General features: G+C 41.9%; 1 protein-coding gene across 6 annotated transcripts in view; it reads right to left on the reverse strand.

The window, feature by feature from the left end:
• The window catches only part of CELF1 (CUGBP Elav-like family member 1), a 75,530-nt gene extending 64,578 nt beyond the window's left edge, over positions 1-10,952 (reverse strand). For 5 of the 6 annotated variants that reach the window (XM_019812410.3, XM_019812412.3, XM_045039278.1 and 2 more), the window contains exon 1: positions 10,814-10,951. Coding sequence is in view for 1 of the 6 variants with exons in the window: in XM_045039277.1 (XP_044895212.1) it covers positions 8,718-8,752 (35 nt within the window). In the remaining 5 variants the exon portion in view is untranslated. Of the gene's footprint in view, positions 1-8,717; positions 8,793-10,813 lie in introns of all 6 variants that reach the window. The other variant, XM_045039277.1, reaches the window with a different exon arrangement.
• Positions 10,953-15,519: the final 4,567 nt, after the last annotated feature.

A 15,519-nucleotide genomic window follows, 5' to 3' on the forward strand; every position in this document is an offset into this window, starting at 1 on the left:
GTTGAAAATCTGCTGTAAGGTTTAAAATGGCTATATGATCACAAAACAGTACTGCTTCAATAGGCGGTAATAACCAGCTAGCTGATAATGTCAGTTACACAATGTCAAGTTGCTCATCACCACCACTCTGACTTCCTTTCATTCCCCAGACCCCTAAGACTCTTGCTCAGACAACAGCATTCAGAATCAGGCAGGCAGCCAAAAGGACAGCACAGGTGTTTCTCACTAGCACTATCCCACCCAATCTAGTATGGTAAAGTGGGCAGTATCACACAAAGTCATGCAGGATAGAAACATTAGCCAAGCCATGTGATGGTAGTGGGGGGGGGGGGGGGGGGGGGGAGGGGGGAGGAGGGAATTAGAGCAGAAAAGAGGCATGTTTTCCACACACAAAAGCTACAAGCACAAAGAAACTGGGAAAAGCCTGCAGTAAATGATCTGTGCAAAACAGAAACTAGCAAAAACTTAACAGATGTCCACATAATATTGGGTTAAAAAAGGGTCTACTCATTGTAGACTCTTAGTTACCCCACATTATCACCAAAATATCACATTCCCAGTCTCTGCAAGAGCTTGCTTCAATCTCACAGGAAACAAAAAGGTAAAAGAACAATGAGAAAGTGGTGAGAGTTTCTAATTTAATGATTCTTTTGCTGAAGAGTAGCAAGGTTATGTAAATGGAAACTACTGACCTTCCAAAATTAAAAGTATGACACTATAAAATTAAACAGCTTTGAAACCAAAAAATTGCATTTTGTACAATCCCCAAACTAAAGACATTTCCCAACTCGAAAATAAAGTTTCAGTGGAGTTTCAACATAGGGAAAAAAAGTGATATTCAACTCCATTTTGTCAAAGCTGAACATAGCTGTTTAAACACTTGGCAGTCCGTGGAGGTCAGAAAGTTAGTTAACAGTTCCTTCTAAAGCCACACTCTGCACCTATGAACATACCCCAAAAGTGGCATATTAAAATTAAGTGAGATGGATCCATCAGACCTCACTGCAGTCTCTAAACTGGAACTCATCATTTTTCTTTATACTTGCTTGCCATTACTTTCTAAGTGGAGAAAAAGAGAAATCAAAATGTTACAATCCAAAAGCGGTTCTGAAAATGAGGCTACTTCCTGCGAAATGGGGAGAAGGTCAGCTGATAGAGGGTCACGTTAGAATTTCACAAAGCTCTAAGAGCTAAAATGCTTTCTAACATCTTAGATGCTTGAAATGCCAATACATAGTACTCTCACACAGTCTCCCCTAACTAGGCTTTCTCATCCCTTCAGGGGAAAAAAAAAGTCCAATTTTAAGTACTTTTCATATTTATAAAATTCATGTTCTCTGTATAAAAATCTTAAAAACAATCAGGGGCAGGGGTGCTTGGGTGGCTCAGTCGGTTAAGTGTCTGACTTGGGCTCAGGTCATGATCTTCCGGTTTGTGAGTTCAAGCCCCGCATGAGGCTCTGTGCTGATAGGTCAGACCCTGGAGCCTGCTTCAGATTCTGTCTCTCTCTCTCTCTCTCTCTCTACTCCTCCCCTGCTCATTCTGTCTCTGTCTCTCAAAACTAAAAAAATAAAAATAAAATAAACGTTAAAAAAAAATCGCGGGCACCTGGATGGCTCAGTTGGTGGAGCATGTGACTCTTGATCTTGTGGTTGGGAGTTCAAGCCCCCACATCAGGACAGATCTTACTTTAAAATTTTTTGTTTTAAACGACAGTAAGTATGAAGGAAAAAACCACACCCATGTCTCAATGCCTGAATTTTGATGTTTATCCCTCTGGCCCATGAGATAAAATTTTTAGAAGAATTAAAGAGTTCCTTAGCAGAAAAAAATATGTTAAGTCAATATGAATTTTAAGACGGATATAAAACATTCTTGAAAAATGTTACAGTTCTGGAATTCGAAGAAATTTAAATAAACAGATATATGCCCATTACCTCCATAACATAGAGATTAAAAAATAACTATAGAGGGGTGCCTGGGTGGCTCAGTGGGTTAAGCATCCGACTTCAGATCAGGTCATATCTCGTGATTTGTGAGTTTGAGCCCTGCATCAGGCTTTGTGCTGACAGCTCAGAGCCTGAAGCCTGCTTCAGACTCTCTTGTCTCCCTCTCTCTCTGCCCCTCGCTCACACTCTCTCTCTCAAAAATAAACATTAAAAAAATAAACAAAAAAAAAAACAACTATAGAACAGTTCTGCTGATTAACTCTACAAGGAAACCTCTATTTAAGGACATTTTAACAGCCAATTTCATGACAAGGACATAGTTACAATTACAAAGAACTCCTCACAGAAAATTGTCTTTAGCAAATTATAAAGCTCAGATAAGGATTCTTGCTACAACACAGTTCACAAAGCAAACAGCTAACCCGATTATGATTAACTCTTTCATCTACATTACAACTCTAAGCATCAGAGCCTGTTCTCTCTCCCTCCATACCTAAAACCAGTTACCTAATTAGAAAGAGACCCAGGTGATCCTATTACAAATCCAGTAATAAACTCATTTGTGTTTTTCAGTTTTCTATGAACATAGAAGACTCCTATCATATGAAATACAGACAGTGAAGATGAATCTAGGAAACCACATTACCCAAGTATTCCACAGGGAGCAATGAGCTAAAAGGTTCTAAGGGTAAGGATGCCCTGTGTAGCAAAACATTTCAGATGCACAAATTGGGACTTAAGGAAACAATCTTATCCCTTAAGTCACTACAGACAAAGGAAAATGTGAAACAAGTAAACGCAAAAGGAGAAACAAAATGAACACGAACTTACTTAATGTTTGTTTATGTATGGCACTGCCAGGCATTTTAACTGTGATGATTTGGCTAAACTGGGTTACCAACTCATAAGATAAGTATACACCCATTTTTACAGATGAAAAAAGGAAGTAACATTATCAACACTTTACCAGGCACTGCTCAATGCCTAGCATTAATAACCTCAATTCTTACATTACCGTTCCAAGGTGGTATCAGTCTCCATTTTAAAGACGGGAAAAAGGGCAACTGGGTGGCTTAGTCGGTTACGCATCTGACACTTGATTTTGGCTGAGGTCATGATCTCAGTTTGTGGGATAGAGCCCAACATCAGACTCTGCACTGACAGTGCAGAGCTTGCTTGGGATTCTCTCCCCTCTCTCTCTGCCCCTCCCCCACCACGCACACACATGTACTCCCTCTCAAAATAAACATGTTTTAATGAAAAATAAATTTGGGGGCACCTGGGTGGTTCAGTCGGTCAAGTGTCTGACTTCGGCTCAGGTCATGATCTTGGCGGTCCATGAATTTGAGCCCCACATTGAGCTCTGTGATGATAGCTCAGAGCCTGGAGCCTGCTTTGAATTCTGTGTCTCCCTCCCTCTCTACCCCTGCCCCACTTGCACTCTGTCTCTCTCTCAAAAATAAACATTAAAAAAAATTTTTTTGTAGTAAATAAATGAAAACAGGACCAGAAATGTTAAAGGTGACACAGTGATGGTACCAATTTTTAAACTCATTGACTGGAGCAGCCACACCTATCCCTCCCAGGCTATGCTTATAAATCCCATTCAAATCACATCATTCTTTCAAGCCACAAGTTTTCATTTGAAAAACCAGAAAATCAAAGAATCAACTCTCAATTATGGGAAGAGTAATTCTCCAGGTTTTAACAAATTTCTTGTTTCTATTTTACTTGCTCTTTGACCATTTCAGCATGCCATAGCACCTCTATGAAGGAATGTGCAGGTAAATGCAGGACTATATTAACACCAAGCAACCTTGGGCTGTTAGAAGTCCCATTCAGAAACACTACATTGAATTTAATTTCTGGTTCAAAGCATATTTCTGAAACACTTAAGCCTTCATTTATTAAACTTTCATTCATATAAAGTTTTTTTTTTTTTTTACTAAAAATAACCAAGAATCAAGAGATAGTTTTCACAAAAGAATGGTTTCATGTTGTTTGAAGAAAAAGTATGAATGTCTTCCCTGACACTAAAGTCCCATGTGTTGAGTACTATAAGGACCGTAATATCTCTTTAAAAGAACAGTTAACTGAAAAAAACTTCCAGTTCATCCCATACTTCAAGGACTAATATTAAATCCCCGTTATTACCAGAGAGGAGAAAAATGCAGTGGGAGGCTAGGTCCAAAAAGCAAAGAGAAGAAAAGTAGGCAAGTAGATCAAAATTAGTTATGAACCTCCACAAAAAGCAAGTAGAAGTTCATCTTTTTTTTTTTTTTTTTTTAATGTTTACTTATTTTTGGAGAGAGAGAAAGAACGTGAGCAGGGGAAGGGGCAGAAAGAGAGGGAGACACAGAATCTGAAGCAGGTTCCATGCTCTGGGCTGTCACACAGAGCCCCACACAGGGCTCGAACCCAGGAAACGTGAGATCATGACCTGAGCCAAAGTCGGGACACTTAACCGACTGAGCCACCAGGCGCCTTTTTAAAAAAAAAAAATTGTTAACGTTTATTTATTTTTGGAGAGAGAGACAGACAGAAGTACAAGTTCATCTTAAGAAGAAAGCCTTGGGGCACCTGGGTGGCTACGCCTCAGTCAGTGGAGCATCCAAATCTTGGTTTCAGCTGAGGTCATGATCTCAGTTTGTGGGTTCAAGCCCCTTGCTGGGTGGACTCCATGCTGACAGTATGAAACATGCTTCAGATTCATTCTCTCTCCCTCTCTCTTTTTCTCTCCTTCTCTCTCTGCCCCTCCTCCTCCTTTCAAAATAAACTTAAATTATTTTAGGGATATCTGGTGGCTCAATCGGTTAACCATCCAACTTCAGCTCAGGTCATGATTTCATGGTTTGTGAGTTCGAGCGCCGTATAGGGCTCTGTGCTGACAGTTCAGAGCCTGGAGCTTGCTTCAGATTCTGTGTCTCCCTCTCTCTGTCCCTCCCTCTCCCTCACTCTCAAAAATAAATTTTAAAAAATTGTTTTTAATTAAAAAAAAAAAGAGAAAAGAAAGCCTTTCATACATGAGAATATCCTGAATATCTTTGTTCGTACCGAAACAAACCAGAAAGTCTATGATTAACTTCAAAATGCTCTTTCCCCAAAAGTGTTATTTTTTCTAACTAGGCCATTAAATACCATACTTATAAAAAAAAAAAACTTCTCTATACAATACAGAATACCTGGATATCAATCCACACCTCTAACAAAATCACTATATACTTATAAAGCAAAGGCAAAAATCTGCCTATTCTTTATTCTTGTTCCCGTCATGTGACACTTTTTCTGTACAAAACAGAATATTCCAAAAACACTGTACATTCAAAGATCAGAAATTATAATTAGACAAGAAATTATAAATGATGCTATTTACTATGGTTTGGGTTACCATTATGCACTTTTACGCACAATCATATGTTTGAATTTTCAAGAAATTTGTGCTTGTCAGTGGACATCCCCTGTGACTGCAACCCACATGAAGAGCATGAATTCTAATCAATTCAATAGCCTTTATGGAGCTTCAAAAGAGGGTGAAATATCAAGATGAAAAAAACATCCCTGACCTCAAAAAAGAAAGACTTCAGCCACAAAAAAGAATGACAACCTGATACATGCTGCAACATGGATGAACCTTGAAAATATCATGCTAACTGAAATAAACCAGACACTAAAGGGCAAATATTCTATGATTCCAGTTATGCAAAGTACCTAAAATAGGCAAATTCATAGAGACAGAAGGCAGACTAGAGGTTACCAAGTGGCTAGGAGGAAAAGGGAATGGGGAATTATTGCTTAATGGTTACAGAATTTTTATTTGGGATAAAGAAAACATTTTAGAAATAGTGGTGATGACTGAGTAACATTGTGAATGTACTCAATGCCACTAAACTGTACTCATAAAAAAAAAGTTAAAATGACCTAAATCTAAAACCTAAAACTGTAACAACCTAAAACTGTAACAACCTATAAAACTTCTAGAAGAAAAAATAGGGGGAAAACTTCATGGCATTAGACTTGGCAGTGTTCTTGGATAAGACACCAAAAGCATAAGCAACAAAAGCAAAAACAGACAAAAGACAAAATCAACAGTGAAAAGACATGGGCAAAAGTGTTTGCAAATCATCTATCTGATAAAGGATCAATATTCACAATATACAAACAATGACAGCTCAACAACAAAAAAATCATGTTAACTGATTTAAAACATGAGCAAAGGACTTGGATAGACATTTCTGCAAAGATGATATACAAATGGCCAACAAGCATATGAAAAGGTGTTCAATTAACATCATTAATCAGAGAAATGCAAATCAAAACCACAATGAAATAATGTATATAAATGTCCAATCACCATATTGTACATGGGAAACTAAAATAATATTGTACATCAACTACACTTCAATTTAAAAAAAAAATCAGCTTACACTCCATTAGGATGGCTACTATTTAAACACACACACACACACACACACACACACAAACAACAACAAATGTTAGCAAGGATGTGGAGATACTAGAACGCTTGTGCACTGTTGGTAGGACTGTAAAATAGTACAATCACTATGGCAAACAGTATGGAAGTTCCTCAAAAAATTGAAAATAGAACCACAATATGATCCAGCAGTCCCAATTCTGGCTATTATCTTGGTAATTACAAGAATTTAAAGAAGGGTCTCAAAAAGATATGTGCACACCCATGTTCATAGCAACACTAGTTACAATGGCCAAAAGGTGGGAAACAACTCATGTCCATCAACAGATGAATAAACAAAATGGGGTATATACATAAAATAGAGTATTAAGCAGCCTTTTTTTCAAAGTAATCTCTATACCCAATATGGGGCTCAAACCCATGACCAAGATCAAGAGTCACATGTTCCACCAAATGAGCCAGCCAGCCAGGTGCCCCAGTATTACTTAGCATTTAAAAGGAAGGAAATCCTGTCACATGCTACAACATGGATGAACCTTAAAGATATTATGGTAAGTGAAATAAGCCAGTCACTTCACTTATATGAGGTATCCAAAAGCAGAAAATACACTTCACTTATATGACATATCCAAAAGCAGAAAACAGATTGGTGATTACCAGAGGCTGAGGGGAGGAAGAAAAGGAGAGTTGATTTTAATGGGTATAAAGTTTCAGATATCCAAGATGAAAAAGTTCTGGAGATATATTTCCCATCAATGGGAATGCACTTCATGCCACAGAACTACACATTCAAATATAGTTAAAATGGTAAATTTTATGTGGGTTTTTTTTTAACATTAAAAAAATGCTAATACGTTAAAATGGCAAATTTTTGTTATATGTATCTTACCACAATTTTTAAAAATAACATAATAGACCGAAACCACTGAATTGTATGGTATGTGAATTGTATCTCAATAAAGCTGTTTAAAAAGAAAAAGCTGACAGGGAGCCTGGGTGGCTCAGTTGGTTGAGCGTCTGACTTCGGCTCAGGTCATGATCTTGCAGTTCGTGAGTTCAAGCCCCACATCGGGCTCTGTGCTGACATCTCAGAGCCTGCTTCAGATTCTGTGTGTGTGTCTCTCTCTCTCTCTCTCTCTCTCTCTCTCTCTGACCCTTCCTGCTCATGCTCTGTCTCTCAAAAATGAATAAACGTTAAAAAAAAAAAATTAAGAAAAAAAAGAAGAAAAAGCTTAGGAAATAGCTCACTCAAATCCTATCATTCCATGGTTTAAAAACAGCAATTTGTTGGAAGTACCCTGAGCCTTCAGCGGAGTCAGACTACGCTCTGACTTCCTCCAACTTGTTCAATGGGGCCTCCAAGTGACAGGTCTTCTCTCCCTTTACAAGGCACACACCACCGTCACCTTCTAACCTCCCCCATCTTCCTTATTAGGTCCAGCCTCACAGGAAAATTAAGTTCAAGAAGTTGCAGTGATAGTCACACAAAAGAGGACAGAATTCAGGATTCGCCTTGACATTTAGCAGCAGAGAACAAATCTTTATTTAAAAAAAAAAAAATTGGGGAGCATCTGGATAGCTCAGTCAGTTAAGTGTCCAACTCCAGCTCAGGCCATGATCTCATGGTTTGTGGGTTCAAGCTTCGTGCAGGCCTTTGCACTGACAGTGCTGACGGAACGTGCTTGGGATTCTCTCTCTGCCCTTGTCTCACTCTCTCTCAAAACAAATAAATAAATAAACTTAAAAAAAAAAAATTGGGGATGGGTGCCTGGGTGGCTCAGTTTGGTTAAACATCCAACTTGATTTCAGCTCAGATCATGATCTCACGATTGGTGAGACAGAGGTGGCGCCCTGTGTCAGGGCTCAGCACTGACTGCACAGAGCCTGCTTAAGATTCTCTCTCTCTCTCTCTCTCTCTCTCTCGCTCTCTCTCCCTCTCTCTCTCTCTCTCTCTGCTCCTCCCCAGCTCATGCATGCACACCTCTCTCTCAAAATAAATAAACTTAAAAAAAAAACAACTATTTATTTTACACAGTAGCCATACAATAGATGTTAGGTCTCTGCCCTTCCTTTTCTTCTCTTCTTCCAGCCCAGCATATGTTTAAAAAAGCAACTCTTCTGTGCCTGTGCTGGGTATCCACTGGCCTCACATGTGCTGGAGCTATTAAATTCACAGCACCATTTAAAAGGTGTTTATTAACCATAACTATCATATATTATTAAATCTTAAAAACACATCACAAAACTGTGAGCAGGATAAACTTATTCTGGCAAAATAATAAGCAGTTCTGTAGTACATAAAAAAGATAAGATAAAGACCAAGGACTAACAATCACCTCTGAGTGATGGGACTAAGGGTGAGTTTCTTCATTTCTTGCTTTTCTGTATTTTTTATAATGAATCTGTAGCTTCTGTAATAAAAAAATTAAGTGGAAATCTTTAGAAAAATAAACATTCTAGCTCAAAATCTCACCGTCTCTTACACCACAGGCGCTTTCACACGTTACTGCGGTGAAGCTGAGTTAGCACCCTAGGAGACAGACACTATTTTCTCCCTTTTGCAGATGAGAATAAACTGAGGCTCAGGACAGTTAAGGGACTTGTTAAAGACTGTACAAGCTAGCAACTAACAAAAGTAAGGTTTCCCAGGCCTTCTAACTTCCAGCTCAGGGGCCTTCCCATTCTGGCACATCTTAAAGGGCAGTGTGCATTATTGCTCATGATATTGTTGTTGTTGCTTTTAACCTATGTTCAGACTATTTTAAGAATACTCACTATGTAACTTTGGCCAAGTAAGTCACTTAACCTTTGGTGGCCTCAGTTTCCTCATCTGAAAAGCGAAAGAGTTGGAAAAGATATTTTATCTCTAACAACCCCACATGCTAATAGATTTTAAGTCGAGATACCATCTTTGAACCAGAAAACCCCATGGACAAGAATGAATGATTGGAGACAAGTTGAGACCTATGCTCTGGGCCAGGAGCCATTCTTCATGGAAACAGGTGGTGGACAGTCAAGAGGAAATAAGCCACTGGGGGAACCACAAACTTCCTGGTTAAAGCAACAGCTGAAAGCTCCAGCTTTGCTTTACTAACAGCAATGCTTCAATCTTGGCTATTTCACGACCAGACACCACACACTGTAAGTAAAGCTAGGAGAATATAAAAACTGGAATGGGGAGTGGGGGGCTCTGGCAATCCTTTATGCATGCTATGGTAACTTCATGATTTTCCGAGTAGACTCATTAATATTAAAGGAGAAAGAACCCTGGGTGCTTCCAAGTGGAGACTCCTCCTTCCTCACCAAGCACGTTAAGGAGAAACTGAACTTGCAGGGCACTCTCAGAGACGCCACACTTGAGGAAAAGAGCCGACCCAACACTTGTGGAAAAGGTGAAAGAATGCATTTAAAGTCTCTCCAATCTACAGAGAATCAAAGACAGCTCAAAGACCTTTAAAAGATGAAGTTCCTGTAAAGGATTCGCTGAGCATGTAACCTCTTACACTGCAGACATTATAAAACACTGCCGCTATTTAGAATTGTTACACAGCCCTTTTACTCGAGAGTGATAAAAGTACGGAATTAAAACTCTGCTGGAGAGAAAAAGATTCCATTTTGCTGAAACAGGCTCCAACCAAAATCTCACCACCTTCCCCTCACCTATAAGGATGAACCTGAACCAACAAGAAGCTCCTTAGAGCCTGTGCTATATAGTCTTAAAAATTAAAACAACATCCTGTCCCGAAGATCGCGACCAAGATACCACCGGCTCTAAATCCAAAGCCAGCTCCCCGGAGAAAAAAGCTCTTCAATGTGCTCTCCGCGCTCCCGGGTGCGAGATTCCAGCCCAGCTACTAGGCCACGACTGGGTGAGCACCTGATGTGGGGGGAGGGCGAGCCAAGGCCCTAGCGGATCTGGGGCGGGGAACGGGGGGCTCTCGAAGCTCTTAAGGAGAACAGGCTGCCTCCCCAAAGGCAGGGGTCCTGGCCCTCTCCAGGGGTGGGCACCAAAAACACGTGGGGCGACAGGAGCAGGGAAGGGGTGTCCCGGGCAGACAGCCTGGGTCTGGCACGGCGGCCGGAAAAAAGAGGACGGAGCTATCCCTGGGCGGGGGACGAAGCCCTCGGGGCCCGAAGGGTGAAGGCAAAGGGCGCGGGGGAGAGGAGACAAGGCCACGAGGAGGGCGGGTCTCCCTGGGCGCGGGGACACGCGCCGGACAAGCGCGGCCGGACCCGGGGAGCGGAGGACCCCGACACGCGGGAAGAAATCGCCGACCTGCCCTGAGGCGCGGGGAACCAGAGCGGCCGCGCCCGAAGGGCCCTGTGACCCGCGGCCGCCAGGACCGGACCCGCCCCGCGGCGCCTCCCTCCTGCCTCTTTTCCCTCCCTCCCTCCCACTCGCGGCCCGTTAACCCGCGGCGGCCGCACTCACCAGCGGCTGCACCTGAGCCCGCCGCTGCCTCAGCTGCTGCCTGCGCCTCCGCAGCCGCCGCCGCCGCCGCCTCGCTGCTGAGGCCGAGTCCCAGGGGAGCCTCCGCGTCCCGCCGCCGCTGCCGCTGCCGCCAGAGCAGAACACCCCAAAATGGCGGCACTTCCGGCACCTACCACCGGCGGGGAGGGCAGAGGAGGAGGGGGAGGGCAGTGAGAGGGAACGTACCACCGCGGTGCCGCCCGCAGAGCAGATCCGAGCGGAGCGCGGCGCAAGGGCTAGCAGAGCTAGTGGCGCTGCAGCGCCCCCTCGGGCTGGGGAGTGGAGAAGCAGGCGCGCCGAAGCCCCCCGGGCTGCGGGCGGAACCCTCAGCCCGGCGATCTGCCGGGACGCTTCTCTTTGTCTCAGAGCCCTACCGAAGGGAAGGGTGGGAAGACCTGGCCTGAGAATCTGAAGTTCTCGGCTCTGCGCACCATGCCCACCGGAGTTCTGGATGACCTGGTGGGCGAGGACCTCAGCTTGGCACTGAATATGCGCATAATAAAATAGGTGATGAATGAATGAGTGAATGGAACGGTGTTTGGCCAGCGTTGGACACATAACACACCCTCCTTCTGCTCCAGCAGACAAGCAACAGGATCCAGGCCTCCTTCTTTCTTTGCTGAGGTGTGGAATGTAAGTGTGTTGCGAGCTTTCAGAGTTCGAGGAGTGCTTTCTAGCAGGATGAACCGCTGTGTGACCGCACGACTTTGCAAAAACCCCTGCAGTGTCAGGAAGCTCATAAGGGTCCTTATTAAGAGACTGATTGCCCATGGGGCATCTGGGTGGCTAGGTCAGTTAAGCGTCCCCTGGTTGATTTCGGCTCAGGTCATGATCTCACAGTCATGAGATGGAGCCCGGTAGTGCTGAGCCTGGAGCCTGCTGAAGATTCTCTCCTTCTCTCTGTCCCCGCTCATGGGCGCTCTCTCTCTCTCTCTCTCTCTCTCTCTCTCTCTCTCTCTCTCTCCCTCCCTCTCTCTCCCAAAATAAATAAACTTTAAAAATTAAATGGTTTAAAAATTACACACATACAGGGGCACCTGGGTGGCTCAGTCCGTTAAGCATTCAACTCCAGATCTCAGCCTTTTTTTTTTTTAAGTTTTTTAATTTTACTTATTTTGAGAGAGAAAGCAGGCGTCAGGGAGGGCAGAGAGAGGGAGAGAAAGAGACTCCCAAGCAGGCTCTGCACTGTCAGTTGGAACCCACAAAACTGTGAGATCATGACCTGAGCCAGAGCTGGTTGCTAAACTGTCAGCTCAGGTCTTGATTTCAGGGTTGTGAGTTCAAGCCCAGTGTTGGGCTCCACACTAGGCGTGAGGCCCACTTAAAAAAAAAAAAAAATTACACACACACACACACACACACACACACACACACACTGAAGGCAGTAAAAATAAAATACACACACATACACCCATCCTTCCAATCCCCCTTTTCTGCTTTGTCTTTATCCAAAGCACTAATCACTAACATAGTATATTTTATACTTCATATTTTACTTATTTTATTTGTAGTCTTCCCCAACCAGAAGGTGAATTCTACAGAGATGGGGATACTGTCTGTTTTATATCCTCAGGGCCTAGAATAATGGTGCTTAATAAATATTGATTTTCTTAATTTGACTTACATATATGTTGAAATTATTACCATAAGTTTAGTTAATACCCATCATCTCCTATAGATTAAAAAAAAAAAAGTTTTCTTCCTTGTGATGAGAATTCTTACAATCTACTCTTCTAACAACTTTCCCATATACCATACCGCAGTGTTAACTATGGTCATCCTGTTGTACATTACATCAGTAGTACTTATTTATCTTCTAACTAAAAGTTTGTACCTTTTGACCATCTACACCCAAATTCCCCTCCCCCATCAATAAATACTGCTTAATTCATGAATAAGCATATCTAGGTGCTGGATATGAAAAAAGAGAATGAATTGTTTAAGCTTCAGAAGCTACCTGGAACCTGCCCATGAGTTAAATCAAAGTAGGGATCACACCCATTTTCTTATTCTTATCTCTCTAGGATCTTGTTTGGTTTTGTTTTTCAATAGGTATTTTGTGAAGGGCAACCAGAAACTTTTCCCTATTTTATCTTGACTTACTCCCATTGACAGAGAGGAAGTACTACTCACTGCAGGGTACTGGTGTAACCTTTGCATCTAGTTACCAAGGAAGGCCACATCCTATCAGCCCAAAGTGGTAGGTGGGTGGGGAGGGGGCATGACAGTTACATGAAAAACACAAATAGGGGGTGCCTGGATGGCTCCGTTGGAAGAGCATGAGACTCCTGATCTCAGGGTTGTGAGTTAAAGTCCAACATAGGGGGTAGAGATTACTTAAATGAATAAACTTAAAAACAACCATACATAGGCTCTTATAACTTAAAAGGGCTTCACAGCACAGACAAAATATAGGACAGTCCAAACACAAAAAGCTTGAGATGCAAACATGTATGAAAACCTTCCTATTTTATTTAAAGATTTTATTTTTTTAAAGATCTAATTAGTTTTATTAAATGATTCACAAATCCAGCATCATTCCATCTAGCAAATAGAGGGGTGCTCCTTATGCCACATCCTTATCCATTCATCTATTGATGGGCACTTAACTTGTTTCCATATCTTGGCTAGTGTGAATAATGCTGCAATAAACACAAAAGTGCATATCTGTCCTATATGCTCTTTTCTTTATTTTTTAAATTTAAATTCCAGTTAGTTAACATACAGTGTAGTATTGGTTTCAGGAGTAGAACCCAGTGATTCATTGCTTCCATATAACACCCAGTGCTCATCCCAACAAATACTCTCCTTAATGCTCATCATCCATTGACTCATCCCCTCACCCAACAACCCTCCAGCAACTCTCAGTCTGTTCTCTGTATTTCAGAGTCTCTTATAGTTTGCCTCCCTCTCTGTTTTTTCTCTTATTTTTCCTTCCCTTCCCCTATGTTCATCTCTTGTGTTTCTTAAATTCCACATGTGAGTGAAATCATAAATTTGTCTATGACTGACTTGTTTCACTTAGCATAATACCCTCTAGTTCAATCCATGTTGTTGCAAATGGCAAGGCTTCATTCTTTTGGATCATCGAGTAATACTCCATTGTATACGTAGACCACCATCTTCTTTATCCATTCATCTGTCGATGGACATTTGGGCTCTTTCCATAATTTGACTACTGTTGATAGCACTGCTATAGATATTGGGGTGCATGTGCCCCTTTGCGTCAGCATTTTTGTATCCTTTGAATAAATACCTAGTAGTGCAACTGCTGGGTTGTAGGATACTTCTATTTTAAAGATTTTATTTTTAAGCAATCTCTATATCCATTAAGGGGCCCAAACTCACAACCCTGAGTTCAAGACTCGCAGGCTCCACTGACTGAGTCAATCAGGAGCCCCTATTTCATGTTTTGACTTCCAAATTGATTAACATTTGTTTAAAAATGAATGAATGAATGAATGAATGAATGAATGAATGAATGAATGAATGAAAAATACAGGCATCTGGGTGGCTCAATTGGTGGAGCATCTGACTCAATTTCGATTCAGGTCACAATCTCATGGTCATGAGAGCAAGCCCCAGGGACTCCAAGATGGGCACGGAACCTGCTTAAGATTCTGTTTCTCCTACACACTCTGGGTTGACAGAGGGAGGTGGGGGGGAAGATGGGCTAAATGGGCAATGGGTACTAAGGAGGGCACTTGTGATGAGCACTGGGTGTTGTATGTAAGTGATGAATCACTGAATTCTACTCCTGAAACCAATACTGCACTGTATGTTAACAAAATTTTAAAAAGAGAGAAAGAAAGAAAGAAAGAAAGAAAGAAAGAAAGAAAGAAAGAAAGAAAGAAAGAAAGAAAGAAAGAAAGAAAATGAAGTAAAATACAGTGGACAGCAAAAAATAAAAAATATTCTCTCTCTCTCCCTCTCTCTTTGCTCCTCCCCTGCCCTCACACGCACACACTGTCTGTCATAAAGGAAGGAAGGAAGGAAGGAAGGAAGGAAGGAAGGAAGGAAGGAAGGAAGGAAGGGAGGGAGGGAGGGAGAAAGGCACCTGGGTGGCTCAGTTGGTTCAGCTGCTGACTCTGAATTTCAGCTCTGGTATAATCTCACGGTTTGTGAGTTCTAGCCAGGTATTGGGCTCTGTGCTAACAGCATGCTTGGGATCCTCTCTCTCTCTTTCTCTCTGCCCCTCCCCTGCTTGAGCTCTCTCTCTCAAAATAAATAAATACACTTTAAAAAATTGGGGCGCCTGGGTGGCTCAGTCTGTTAAGCGTCCGATTTGGGCTCAGGTCATAATATCGCCCGGTTTGTTAGTTCAAGCCCCGCATCAGGCTCCCTAGTGTCAGCACAGAGCCGGCTTGGGATCCTCTGCCCCCTTCTCTCTTTGCCCCTCCCCACTGTATCTCAAAAATTTTAAAAAAAATTAATGATTATTTATTTTGGGGGCACCTGGATGGCTTAGTCGGTCAAGTGTCTGACTCTTGATTTTGGCTCAGGTCATGATCTTATGGTCATGAGATAGAGTCGTGCATTGGGCTCCACTCTCTCTCTAAATATTTATTAATTAATTAATTAATTAATAATTAATTAATTAAACAATATGGGTTTTTTTCCTCTCAGAATGGGAAATAAATTAAATAATTAAATTTAAAAGGTTGATG

The sequence above is a fragment of the Felis catus genome, chromosome D1, assembly GCF_018350175.1.
Source record: "Felis catus isolate Fca126 chromosome D1, F.catus_Fca126_mat1.0, whole genome shotgun sequence".
In the NCBI taxonomy this organism is placed as follows: Eukaryota; Metazoa; Chordata; class Mammalia; order Carnivora; family Felidae; genus Felis; species Felis catus.